Here is a 14,139-nt window from a genome sequence, read left to right as displayed (position 1 = left end):
ATCCCAGAATTTATTATTTTATTTTGAAGACATTATACTTATGAAATCCTCATAAATAAATACAGGTAAGACCTTAAGAATTAAGAACAAGCTTATAAATATGCTTATGCTTATATCTATTTCCAAAAGTCAATATTAAATTATATATTCTGCTTTAAGTATTCTTTTCAGCTCATGAACATGTGTTTGTTTTATCAAAACAGCAAGTTCTGACACTAAGTGAAACAAAAATCTAACAACATTGAAGAAAACTTTGAATTTTAGGGTATTTGAAATGCAAGTTGTATCATATTTTATTAATACAGAAACAGGAAGTGGGCAACAAAGTATTGCCTATAAGACAGAAAAAAATTATAATTAGCATTGCAAAGAAGATTTTGCTCTGTTCAGTCTTTAAACTGATTTTTTTTTTTTGATGGAAGCTTTTGAGGCTTTGTTCCTATTTGAAGAACAAAAGAACAACAAACTCACTTACCTTTGTGATATCAGCAAGGAGTGTAGGCAGCACTGAGTGGAAGTCAGGATCGAAGCCTGGCACTGACCCAAAAAATTCTGCAGGTGAAAAATCACAAGGTTTGAGTATTTCTTTCTTTTTCTTTGTTTCTTTTGTGGTTGGGCACTAAAACAGTCAGGGTTGAAAAATGTGGCAATTATCAGTTTTTAAGGACTGGAATAGCAAATCATTAAGAAATCAGCATCACATAAAGTAATGGTCATTGATGTGAATGATATATTGGAGGACAGATGCAAGGGGTACATCTTATATGTTTATGAGATAAGAACAGTTATTAAAGTGGATTTTTAGGGTGCTTAGTTTTATTGTATAGATTTGGATCAGGCAGGCAAGTTGATTGGCTAGGCCAGTGGGGATGAAGATATAATGAAGCTCACAAAGAGAAATAGCTAGAATAACACTGGAACCAAGGACCATTTGCAGAGTCCTACTTCCACCTTGAAGCCTGATTCTCAGAATATCCAAGAAGGTTGAACAGAGACAAACCAGAGTACCAGATAATCTCTAAGATGAGTCTGAAGCTCACCTTTTCTTGCCTAGGAGATTCCTTTGCCCTGCATGTTGTCCCAAGGGACATTTTGATGTTTTCCAGTGTTGAGTTTGACGATCTAAACCAGAGAAATAGAACTAACAGAGAATGCCAGTTTCATGCTGTGTCATACTAAAATAGCATTTCTAGTGTTCATCTATTATGCCAAGAGTGCTGGGCATAATGAGTTCTAGGCTCATGGGTCCCTCCAGATACCCTCTGAGAATCCTGAGTGTGCCTGATGATCTTGTTGAATTTTTTAGATCCATTCTCCTCTCCTCTCCCTGCTATTCTATGCCCTAGGAGGTTGATTTATATGGACTATATCAATGGCTTTTTGCCCTCTGGTCTTGGGAAGGCTTAGATCATTAGGCAAACCCTTCATGCCTAGAGGCAGTAATGGGTCTTGCTGCTCAAGCACTAGGGAACTTTCCTGTTCTTTTGTGTATTAGGAAAAACTTTATAAACCGTTCCTTTATCAAACTCTCCTCATGCTATCCCAATGTGAATGGCCATCTGTTTCCTTCTGGGACTCAACCAATTTACTAGGTGAGGGAATCTGTTTGGGTTGTGCCAATGGAACAGAACTGTCCATGGGTGCTTCTTTACACCTGGACTCCACCGGATGACTGTGGCTAACTACTGAACTGAAACTCTGGGCTTCTCCTAGACCTATTCTTGCTGTGAAGTAGCACCAAGAGCTCATCAAATGACACGCAGGTTGGAGTGAGGAAAGAGAAATTATACCACTCATGATGTTCCTGTCACAGAAATGATTGACTCTATAAGGCCCAAGTTGAAATGATAGTGACCATGAGACATTCGCACCTACTAATGTTGCTGTTGGAATGAGGATAAAACCAGAACTATGAAATCACCAACTGACCATCAGCGAACTGAATTGTTTCCACATCCAAGGATCTGTCTTCCTCCAGTGCTCTGCTGATCAGTTTTTTGAGGTCTAAAGCTGTCAGATAGATTTCTGGTTGCTTGTCCTCCTCCATCATTCCATGAGGGACTCCTTCACTCTCAATTTTGTTGGAATCAAAAGACAGGAGGTCACTTGCAGGGCTTTTTACTTCTGCACTGTCTCTCTTAAAGATGGCCATAAGTCGTGTCTCTATGGAGCTTGAACTGTAGACAGCAGAGGACACATTCCACCCAAACCCATTGTTACATGCTTTATAAAGAGAGTAATTATGTTGCTATAAAGATTTCTGACAGCTTCATCCTCTTTCCTGATGGGCTCTTAAAGAATACCCCACTTCAAAACTAGTTTAAATGTTTATTAAAATTTTGAAATGTGGAAGAAGAACTGACATATATTTTAGTTGTTAGACAGAATGCCAGGATGGGGGTTAAGTTCAGCTTGAAGACTGGCTACTAACTGAATCAAGTGATCATAGATTTTTACTTTATTCTTTATGAAAAAGTATTAATTGTCAAGAGTTCCTATTATTCACCAGTGTTTTTGGTGGCCTTATAAGTAAAGTCATGAAGTGCCAATCAGCAAGAAGGATGAATTGTCCTTTTTTCTACAAATAGCCTTCTGTAGGAGGGTCTATGAAATAGCAGCATAGGATACAGCAGTGGGACAGCAGCATGTACATATCGTAACCAAGTCAAAGCTTCAATTCTTTTTATTTAATTTAATTTAATTTATTTATTTGATAGAGAGAGAGCACAAGCAGAGGGAGCGGCAGGCAGAGGGAGAGGGAGAAGCAGGCTCCCCACTGAGCAGGGAGCCCAATATGAGGCTCGATCCCAGGATCCTGGGATCATGACCTGAGCCGAAGGCAGACACTTAACCGACTGAGCCACCCAGGCGTCCCAAAGCTTCAATTCTTAACGTTATTTCTCTTCTAGTTCTTTCAAGAAATATTTTTTAATTAAAAAACAAAATTCTAAATCAAACATAATTTTTTTCCCTCAAGCTGCTTTTAAGATATCTTAGAAGAAAGGTGTGAGAAAAGAGAAAGGGAAGTAGTATATAATTAACCATATTTATTATTGTATTTATTGACTTGATGCCTTTTTGCATATAAAAATGAAATAGGAATCTCTATAACTCTTTCTTCTCGGATCAGGTTTACCTTTTAGTTTATGCCATAAATCCACACAGAGAGATGCACAAGTATTTTAAAGCCACAGGAACTGATATTGTGTACTCCTGGCAGTTCTTTGGGCCACACAATCAGTCAGAGTCTACAGTTCATTATTTCACTAGTCAGTTAGAGAAGCCAAAGCTGGATTCTTATTACTGAGCTCTCCAAGGTATAGTGGGCTCTGTCCCAATTCAAACTGACCTTGGAACCAAGGAGCAAATTAGTTTCTCTGCTTTATTCCAGACTTAGGTTGGCTGCTTGTACAAGTGTGCATTCAGACAGACAATTTCCCATCACAAATGATATTTAAGAAATTGTTAAAACATGCTTGCCTCACAGAAATGTGTTTTTATGTTTTTCTAATTAGATTTTGAGTTTTACAGAGTACACTTTCACTGATCAAATCATTGTTTACATATTTATCTCATGTAGTGATTTTGACTGGAGTTTTTTTTCTACTACTGAGTAACTGATCAATTACTCTCATTTAAATAAGACACCAATAAAAAGTCATTGGCTTATCCCAGACTTTGTATGTAAAAATTATTTGTAAAAGATCAGCATATAAATTTGTGGGGGAAAAGGTACTATATTTCAAAACATCAGGAAATCCAAATTACCCATCTCTTCCTTTCTTTGGTCTTCATTTCACCATATGCAATGGGAACATGCAAGGGAGAAAGAATTTTTAGGAGATTTATTAAGACATTTACTGAATCATTTCATATACCAGAAAGAGACACAGAGAGAGAGAAAGAGAGAGAGAGAGAGAGAGAGAGAGAGAGAGATTTCTTTCCATTGTCTTCCATGTTTGCCCAGAAATTTGAAGGAAATACATAAACTGCCATCAGAATTTGGATGGGAATTTTGAGAGCCATATGAATCTCAGGAAGTAAACAGAATTACATGATGTTTCTGATTAGGATTCAATCTTTGTTCAAAGATTGTATATACTTTTTATTTTTATTTTTTTTAATTTAAATTCAATTAGCCAACATATAGTACATCATTTGTCTCAAATGTAGTGTTCAACATGTACTTTTGGTTCTCTTTGTAAACTCTTTGATTTCTTCATATTCTTCCCAAAGAGGTGGCAAATATATCATAAACACCTTACATTTTGGGTGGTGCTGGTGCCAGGAAGTTTTTAAAGAAAGTATTTTATAAATGAATTTCTCACCCTCTGAGTAGCATTAAATGATTAATTTAATCCTGGAAGTAATTTATCTGAGACTGGACACTGGAACTGGTGTTTTGTTGACCGATTATTTTTCAAATTGCTTTAATCAGTAAGCATTGAGGGAATAGCACAATTCATCATGGAACAGGTTGCAAGAAAAATAAACACCTGTTTACTGAGTGGGTGGTCTGCACCAGACAGTTTATATGCATCCTCATTTAATCTTTTCAACAACATAATCCCCATTTTACAGAAAAAGGAACACATATACAGAGGGGAAGTTGTTAGCTGGAAGGTGGCAGAGCCAGGATTCGAACCCTGTCCTGCTTGACTTCAAGCCTGGGCCCATTTTCTATGCCACTACCTGCCCATGCCTCAAAAGAGGCCATTTGGTCATCAAACTGACAAATAGATTTTGGACTCCTCTGGGCATATATATGAATTCAGTTTAAAAGCTATATTCAGCTTTCTCATCTTACATTTCAGATGATATTTGTTGACAAAGACATTCTACACATGTGATGGGATTTGTGTTGCTGCTCTTTCTGCCTGGAGTATGAATTCATTTAACTTTTTTTTTTTTAAGGTTTTATTTATTTATTTGACAGAGAGAGAGAGCACAAGTAGGCAGAGTGGCAGGCAGAGAAAGAGGGAGAGGGAGAAGCAGACTCCCCTGATGAGCAGGGAGCCTGATGCTGGGGCTCGATCCCAGGACCCTGGGATCATGACCTGAGCTGAAGGCAGACGCTTAACTGACTGAGTCACCCAGGCACCCCTGAATTCATTTAACTTTTATCCCTTGATAAAATATGACTGAAATAGACTGCTACTACTTTCCTTCTCTGGAAACAGAGGAGAATCTATGACTTTATCATTGGGGCTGCTCTGTGGGAGGGAATTCTGTACCAACTAGACATTCATTTAGGGCCTGCCCCCTGCTTCTTTTAGCAGTGGCTTGTAGTTTGGAGAGAGGCAGGGCTCCCTGAGCCAAGACCCTAGTCCTGCTCATTTAAAAAAAAATGTATACTGCATTGAAATACAGTTGTCATGAAACAAACTGCACATGTTGAAGGTGTACAATTTGATCTAAGTTTGATACTATATACCTGTGCAACCATTACCACAATCAAATTAATTCCTCCCAAAGGTTTACTCATGCCCCTTTGAAACCCTTCCCTCCTATCCTTTCTGTCTCACCCTCCCCAAGCAACTACTGATCTGTTTTCTGTCATTACAGATTAGTTTGTGTGTTCTAGAGTTACATATAAGTGGAATAATAATATATCCCCTCTCCTCTGGCTTCCTTCACTCAACATAGTTATTCTGAGATGAAACCACATTGTTGTGTATTCTAATAGTTCCTTCCTCTGCTGAGTAGTAGTCTACGGTAACAATAGTCCACAATTTGTGTTATCTATTGCTCTGTTGATGGACATTTGGGTTGTTTCCAGTCCTCAGCTGTTCCAAATAAAGCTGCTATGGACATTTATGAACTAGTCTTTGAAGGAGTATACCCTCCAACCAAATTAAATGATTGTTAATAGTTTCCCATATTTGCTGTAAGAGATAAAGCAGTATTTAAAGTGGATCTTTTTCTGTTCGTCCTTATTATTTGTTAATAATAGATGTCCTCAAAACTTCCCAGTTGTGTTGGGAGAATCAAATAAGGTCACTAATAAAAAACATACTTATTAAATTGTAGATCAGGTTTTATACAAATGAGCTGACACAAAGACAGTATCAGGAGATTCATAGGGTTTTAGGGGATCTGGCTCCATGAGAAAGTAATTTCCTTCATACTAAGTTTACTATATTCTGAGCATTGTTAGTTATGATTAAAAGCTTGCCACACTCGTAAGCATATTGTTTATAATATTCAGGGTCAAAATGTTTTCTGGGAGACTAAATATTCATTCCATAATGGAAATCATTGGGAATATATGGTCAAATTTACTTTATAAGCATATTTGGCAGAAATAAGAATAAAGTCTTACAGAGATAAACACATGGGGAAAATGCAGCTTCAGTGGATATACTTTTTTTACCTTGTGAAATTGCATCATCCTAACATTTTTGTTTTCTTCTGAAATAGATTTTTTTTATTAGTTTTTCATTTATTTGAAGGGAGGGCTTAATGAGCAATTTGAACATTCACCAAGAGGACTGTTCCTATCATTTCCTTCAGCTTTAAATGAGACATCTGCTCTTTAGCTGCAGTGGCTTGTCCAGAAGACCTTGCCATCTATGCAGAATATTCTACTATCACCTTTTATTTCTCTCTAATCCATCTGATTTCACATGGAATATTGTGGAGCAGCATCTTGAAATAAAGAAAAATGAGTCTGCTGTGGTACATATTAAAGTTTTCATCTTTTATAACTTTCACTTTTCAATACTTTCTTCCTCTGGAGTCATACAAATCAGAGAGGCCTGATAGCTTTGAAAGGAAAGAACCAGTGGAGATCGCCCAGAAACTATTCTTCATGAGTATGGAAACTTGCTCTGGCACCTTCTAGCTTTAAGACAATAGACGGTGGAGGGGCCAGGAAGTACTTTGGGGGAGGCCTTCTCTACCCACTTTACAAATCCCCCTTGGGGCAGGGAGTCACGTTCTGATACACCAGGGCTGACATATACCCTGTGGCACATTTAAAAAAATATATTATGACCCTGCCTGTAGATGTTTTGAATGAGAACTTAGAAAGAGGATGCAAAACTGCTTGCCAAAAATCATGAACCCACCCAGATTATAGAGTGTTGAGATGCTAATGGATATAGGCCTGCTTGTGGGGAAGCCAGGGGAACATAACTCAACTACTTTGGCATGGCACTATTCTTTAATTTCATTTCCTTTATTTAAAATTGTCATTTAATAATTGTTGCATGGTAATGCATTACTATAGCTCAGACGTCAAAATGATAATAAAATGTATATTTTGGGAAGTATTGTTTCCACCTCTGTCCCTTTCTACCCCATTCCTTCAACTTCCTTATCCCCATAGGTACTACTTTTTATTAGTTTCACCTGATTCCCTAGGGTCGGCCTGATTTGTTTCAATGATGATGATATTTAACATTCAACAGGGAACCAGGCAATCAGACACCAAGGTAACTAATTGCTTCTTCTTTTGACCTGTCTCTACTGAGGTGTTCTCCTAAGAGGTTCATTAATAACATTGCCAAGGATAGCAGATGAGCTCTCTATAGAGAGCAGTGTTTCTGACTCCAGAGGAAGGAAGGAATATAGCTCCTGTGTTATTCCTTAAAAAAATCACCTAGAATCATGTTCTAATTAGACAATTGCTTTATCTGAAATGTATTCAGTTTTCAGGATCTGGCAGGGCTAAACAACTCAGGGACGGGGGGAAGAACCTTATAATCCTCATGACACTGCTTTTAAAAAAGGACAGGGAGGAAGTACTTTAAAATTTGAGAAGAGTCCGATTCTCTTACTTACCTAAATCCTAGCACATGGATTTCTTTGAATCCTGGAAGTTTCTTAAATACCTTTTCCATCTGTAGAAAGAAAGAAATTTATGAAACACTCTTTGGCTCTACTGGGTCAGATCTTGCCTAACTGAAAAAAAGCCTAAACACTTTTGATGAGTTTGGGGAAAAATATGAAAATGGAAAAGTGAAGCAACTATTGAGGCCAAACTCTTTGTTCTTAGTTATTTTTTCTGAAATCCAGAGGAAAGTGTTTTGCTGTTTATTTAAAAGCTGCAATTGGGGGTGCCTCAATGGCTCAGTTATTTAAACATTGGACTCTTGATTTTGGCTCAGGTCATGATTTCAGTGGAGCCTGCTTAAGATTCTCTTTCTCCCTCTCCCTCTGCCTCTCCCCACCCCACACTTTCTCTTTCTCTTAAAAAAAAAAAAAGCTGCAATTGGGTAGTTCTGACCCACTTTAATGGTTACTTTAAATAGAATATGAAATAACTTTAAGGTGATACTTGGAAGAAATTTTTTTGGCTACAGTATTTTTATTTATACACAGAATAACTATCATATTTTCTGAGTTGAATGAGATGATTTGGAAAATATAATGTTAAAGAGATTACTAAAATTAAAATGGCGCTGTAACTAAATAAAATGGTATAAGCAGACTCTAACAAGTTAGATTCACATGTAGATTTATGTGGACTTTACAATAAATTTTCTTAATTAGTTTGACCTTGCTAATGAGGCATATTATCAGAATATTTTACAATTGCTATACTCAATGACTCCTGACCCACTACAGTCTGGCTTTTGCCTCTGACTTTGCCCAGGAGGGAGGATTTTCTCCAGGCTGTTGCCTCCTGGCTCTCTCTAAATCCACTGGCATTTTCCATTCCTCTCCCACAGTGTGCCTGCTTTTCCTTCTGGTTCTTCTTCTATCTCAAGGACCACTTTCTTAGTCTTCTTTACTCCATCTTATTCTTGTCTGCACTCTCTACTTCAAATATAAAGACTCTGGAAGTTTGCATTCTCAGCCTCCTTATCTCACTCTCCCACTTATTCAGTAAGCTTGACTGTAGGGACCCTGCTAGGCTCTGGGGACACACTGCCACATCGATGGGCACTGCCCCATCCAGCTCACTCCTGTGCAGGCTGGGAGGCAAGAGAGACCAAGAGGAAGAGATTCATTAGTAGTGAAGCTTGGAGGGGAGCTCAGGGTGAAAGTGAGGCTGAGCAGGTAAGCAGGGACTGGTCCTTTCTTCCCTGTGCCCACCCTCCTCTGCCTCTCCTCGGGGGATCTCATTTTCTCCCATGGCTTCAGTGATCACCTGAGACCTAGCTTTGAGTTCTACACATGAATATCCCAACTTGGTCAATAATTAAATATGTCCAAACCAGAGTCATTCTCTTCTTTCCAAATCTGCCTTTCCTCCTGGGCTCTCTATCCTAGTCAGGTTCATAAACACTTATTGTGCATCTTCCATGCCAGAAAACCCAGCAACCCTAATACCTTCCTTCTGTTCCCCTCACATCCAGTCACCAACTCCTGGTGGTTTGAATCCCATATACATTTTGTTTCCACCATGTTCTTATTCCCATGGCAGGCATACCCTTCGCATCTCCCCTCCTATATTGCTGAAAGGATTTTCTTGGTGTGCGTGAGGAAAGGAAGGAGAAATTTTGGGGGAGGAATATGTTGGGGCAGGAGGAAAAGGAGGAGATGTCTCCTTGACCACATTTTTATTTCCAAGGGTAATCATTCCATATCTGTTGTTCTTTACTAAAAATCCCCTGGCGGGCTGCACTGCTCTTTGAAGAAGGTCCAGTTCTTTAAAATGGCATTTAAGACCCTCCACAATCTACAGCCTCCATTCCCCAAGTACTTTATCATTTGTCCTTCCTGCCATCATTACCCCCTTGGTCAATATTGGATCCTCTAGTCTCACTAAACCAAGGCCTATCTCTCCTCAAATACAACATATACTTCCTCCAGACTTCTATGACTTTTTTCCCCTTTAGCCCAAGATGCAATGTCTACCTTCTGCTTTTTGACTTCCCACGCCCCCATCTTTCAAAGCCAGCTCAAATGCATTCTTTATTTTTTTAAAGATTGTATTTATTTATTTGAGAGAGATAGAGAAAGGTGGGGGAGAGGGAGAGCAGACAGCATGAGCAGGGGGAGAAGCAGGTTCCCTGCTGAGCAGGAAGCCTTATGCAAGGGTCAATCCCAGGACCCTGAGATCAGGACCTGAGCCAAAGGCAGATGCTTAACCGACTGAGCCACCCAGGTACCCCAAACACATTCTCTATTGAAAAGCATCTGTAGAGCCCTGAAGTCAGGCTCAATTATTTCTTCTCCCTACTACTCTAGAACTTATTATAGTATGTCCCATAAAACAGTCTATGAGCTGCATGATGTCTCCCTCACTGAGATTATGCTCCTTGGGCTCAGGGACCATGTCTTATTTACTCGTCTTCATCTCCCTCCCTCTCAGTACCTAGCAGATCATCTTCCACATAGTAGGGACTCAACAAATTTTGTTTAATTGACTTGAGTGCCTCTCTTCATTCTCTAAACTCATCGACATGCCACTGCATTGTCACTGTACCTAAAATTACTGCTGACTCTACATTATCTATGCCAAGGACTAGGGCAGTGATGCACAGATAATCCCTAAATCACTTACACTGGGCTTTGAAATCCATCACGGATTTCTTTTTCCAGCAGACTGCTTTACCTCCTAAATCATATTTTCTTTCATCAATGTTAAAAATAGTTTTAATCCCCTGAGTATTTAGTAACTGCAGTGATGAAGGTAGGCCAGCTTTTGGGTGGTGAGGTAGCTGTGTAGTCTTGAGTTTAAATACTGGTTCTGCTACTTTCTAGCTGTAAGGCCTTGAGTTTATTGCTCAGTCTCTCTGAATCTGATCTCCTTAGCCAAAAAGGGATAACAATACCTATATTGTAAGGTTCCTGTAAGGAATAACTAATCAGTGCCTGACACACAATGGGCAAAGAGTTGATGCGATTGCATTATTGATTTACTTAGTCTTTCTCTCTCCTACTGGATTATTAGCTCCTTAATAGCCCAATTTTCTTTTACTTCCTCAGTGGCCACACACCATGGAGCCTGACAAGAGCAGACAGAGCAAGCCTTCGGTCAGTTGTTTTTGAAAGACTCAATGGGGGGAAGGACAGGGTGAGGGTCCCCTTAGGGGTCCAGGGCAGGGAGACTGAGTAATAAGTTTCTGTGCCTCCACTACCATCCCCACCACAGGTTTAACAGAGGAGAGCTAGGAGTTTAGGTGATGTGGATCTGGTCTTTATTACGGGGGCAGGTAGGAGGGAGCTATGTATGTGCTTCAGGTCTGTTCTGGCCTCCTGTGACAAATGGCTCTGGGGCCACAAGGCATTTGTCATGCCATTCCAGTAACAACACCTGGGACTGAACGTTTAAGTGTGAGCAGCAGTTTCTGGAGAAGAAAATTCAGACCCTGACTTGTTCCTCTTTCTTGTCCAGGGTATCAGACATGCTGTTATACAGATGGAAACAATCAATCAAGCACAGAACTGCTTCCAGAGAAGCCCACAGCTGCAGCATGGGCAGCAGGGAACATCCCCAGGGAGAGCCGTCCCGCCCTCCAGGAGTGCTCCACAGCCCTGGCTCCGGTGGAGGGGAATTCTGCTTATTGTCCATGTCCTCTTTGTGAACCTGCCTATGATTGATTAAGAGTCAGCTCTGCTTAGGAGGGTGCAGAAGACATCTGGGGAGGAGATGACAAAGGCCTCCAGTTAATTCTGCTAAATAATCTTCTGGGGACCTTCCAATCATGGAGTGCTAACCACTAAATTGCTAATTAAGTGCCCAGTTAACCTTATTAATAATACTAACTGCACAGGGGCCTCCTTGATTCTGCTGGAACGTATGTTAACGGGGCTATAAAAAGGAAGCCGTGTTGAATTCTCTTGAATGTTTGCAGAGGAGAAAGCATTCAGACAACAACTAAGCATTCCTTTTGACATTTGTATTAAATTGCTCATTAGGTTTATTGTGGAAATTAAATTACTGCAAAGCACTGTCCGTTAATTCCTGATGAGGCCTGAATGGCTGTGCTGATGCTCGTATGGGCTGCGGTGGAGCTGCTTAGTTATGTGTTGGCAGGCTGCTAGGTGGTCTGGATTGCTCAGGAGCCTGGAAAGGGAACAGATGCTCTAAGCAGAGGGGCTCCATTTCAGAGAAGCCAGCAACCATGCGGAGGAACCAGCAGGACTGATGTGATGGGTCTCCGGAAAAGACCGAGCAAGACATCATCTTTTGGCTAATGAGGTTTTCAGAGTCTAGAATGGACATGTTTATTTGATGATGGTACAAAAATCCCCGCCTCCTAGATATTTGTTTGGGAAAAAGTAGGAAGTATAGCATAATAGTTAAGAACAGGGGTTCTGGTGCCAGGCTGCTTGGGTTTGAATCTTGGCCAACTATCCAATTTTGAAGATACTCTGACTATACTAAGAACTTTCTGAAAAGAATATTTCAAAGAACAAATAGGAAGTTAAAGGACTATTCTTTAATTCATTCTATCTAATAATCCATGTCTAAGTATTTCTCTGGTTCATAAACAGCCCATGCTGATGCTTTCTCTTTGAAGTTTGTAGAAATGATTCTTTACATTTTATTGACTGAACGGTGATGCAGGGAGTGGTTGGAGGTTTAAAATTTTTGCTTATTCATCTTCTCTCCAGTTGAGAGGAAGTAAGCCTTGAATTCTCCACATATGAGAAATAGGGGCCTGTGGGTTCCCTGGCCACGCTGTGTGAGATGCTTGGGTTATCCATAAATGTAGGTCATGGTTATGTTATCTTATGAATGCATCTATTTTTCAGTTGCATTTCTACAATTACTGAATAGTTAAGTGCATCCCAACTCCTTATTAGCAGGTAAGTCCTCAGAGATAAAGAAACTGTTCCTGCCCTCAAGGGGACACCCAGAGCCTGAAGGCAGTGAGGGTGAAGAGATGAAGAGGGAGAAAGGGAGACAAGAAAGGCCATTGACGTGTAAACAAACAATCTCAAGACAGGGTGATAACTGCTGTGACAGCAGTGGGTACTGTGTGTTAGCTCAGAGGAGAGGTACTGAACCTAGGATGGCTGGAGAGAAATTTCCTTGATGAAGTTTGTAAAATGAAACCCAGGGAAAGGACACCGAAGACAGAGGGGGCAGCATATGGAAAGGCTAAAGGTGAGAAGAGATTTGCAAGCAGTTTGTATGTCCTGTAGTGTGCAAAGGAGGGGGATGGGTAGGAACTAGTGTTAAGATGAGGCTGGAAAGGAAGGCAGGACTCTTATCATGGTGTATAGAAGCCACGGTCAGCACAGAGCTTTGGATTCCTCCTGTGGCAAGTGAAGAGGTGGGCAGGGCTGATGATGGTCAGAGATGGAAGAGATATCTTGGGATAGCTCCTGAGTTTACTGGATGGCATGGACAACATAACTGCCCTTCACTTTCACCCATGAAAAATGTCAGGGCTTGAAATTGCATTAAACCGCAAAAGTGGAAATATTATGTAAGACAAATATGGGTTAAAAATTCGTATTTCAACCGAGCATATTCCGTAGTTGGTGCTTACATGAACATTTTAGAGCTTTAGAATATGTGCTTAGTGACTTTCAGTTAAAGGAGATTTAAAAACCTACTAATATTTAAAGAAAACCTAAATGTAAGTGACTTTTAAGATAGAGAAGCTAGAATAGAAACTTTTCTAGAGATCCATTTGCCCTAACATTTTGGGACCTATTGCAGTTTTTGATTTCTTTCTTTCTTTTATTTTATTTATTTATTGAGAGAGAGAGAGAATGATAGAGAGAGAGCATGAGAGGGAGGAGGGTCAGAGGGAGAAGCAGACTCCCTGCTGAACAAGGAGCCCGATGAGGGACTCGATCCTAGGACTCCAGGATCATGACCTGAGCCGAAGGCAGTCGCTTAACGAACTGAGCCACCCAGGCACCCCTTTGATTTCTTTCTAATGGTTAAAAATGAAGGCCTAGTTACAAGAAGTTGGAACTATTAGCTCAAATGGTTTAGGTCCTGCTGGCTCTCAGATTCTGATTCATGACTTGGGCTGTGGTTGTGTGGGGTGGGTTCACTTACCTGGAGTTGAGACTTTGCGGCCAGCTCCTGATAATACTGGGACTGGGAGTCAGTGAGTTCTGCCTTGAACCTCTGATTTGCCAGAGTGATGCTCAGCTCCACCTTCTGCTCCAGTGGGCCCTTGGATACTTTAGTGGATTCAACTTTTCTTTCCTAAATTAAAAAACAAAAGTCTTCTATTAACATAAAGCATAAGCATAGGGTAATATTAAATAATATAT

General features: G+C 40.1%; 1 protein-coding gene across 1 annotated transcript in view; it reads right to left on the bottom strand.

Moving 5' to 3' along the window:
* IMPG1 (interphotoreceptor matrix proteoglycan 1) overlaps positions 1-14,139 on the bottom strand; it is a 126,839-nt gene that overhangs the window by 67,572 nt on the left and 45,128 nt on the right. The window contains 5 exon segments of the mRNA XM_021693551.1: positions 476-552; positions 1,930-2,177; positions 3,769-3,789; positions 7,786-7,844; positions 13,919-14,071. Coding sequence (XP_021549226.1) covers positions 476-552; positions 1,930-2,177; positions 3,769-3,789; positions 7,786-7,844; positions 13,919-14,071 — 558 coding nt within the window.

This window comes from Neomonachus schauinslandi, chromosome 8 (assembly GCF_002201575.2).
Source record: "Neomonachus schauinslandi chromosome 8, ASM220157v2, whole genome shotgun sequence".
In the NCBI taxonomy this organism is placed as follows: domain Eukaryota; kingdom Metazoa; phylum Chordata; class Mammalia; order Carnivora; family Phocidae; genus Neomonachus; species Neomonachus schauinslandi.
This window is presented reverse-complemented; position numbering and strand designations above follow the sequence as displayed.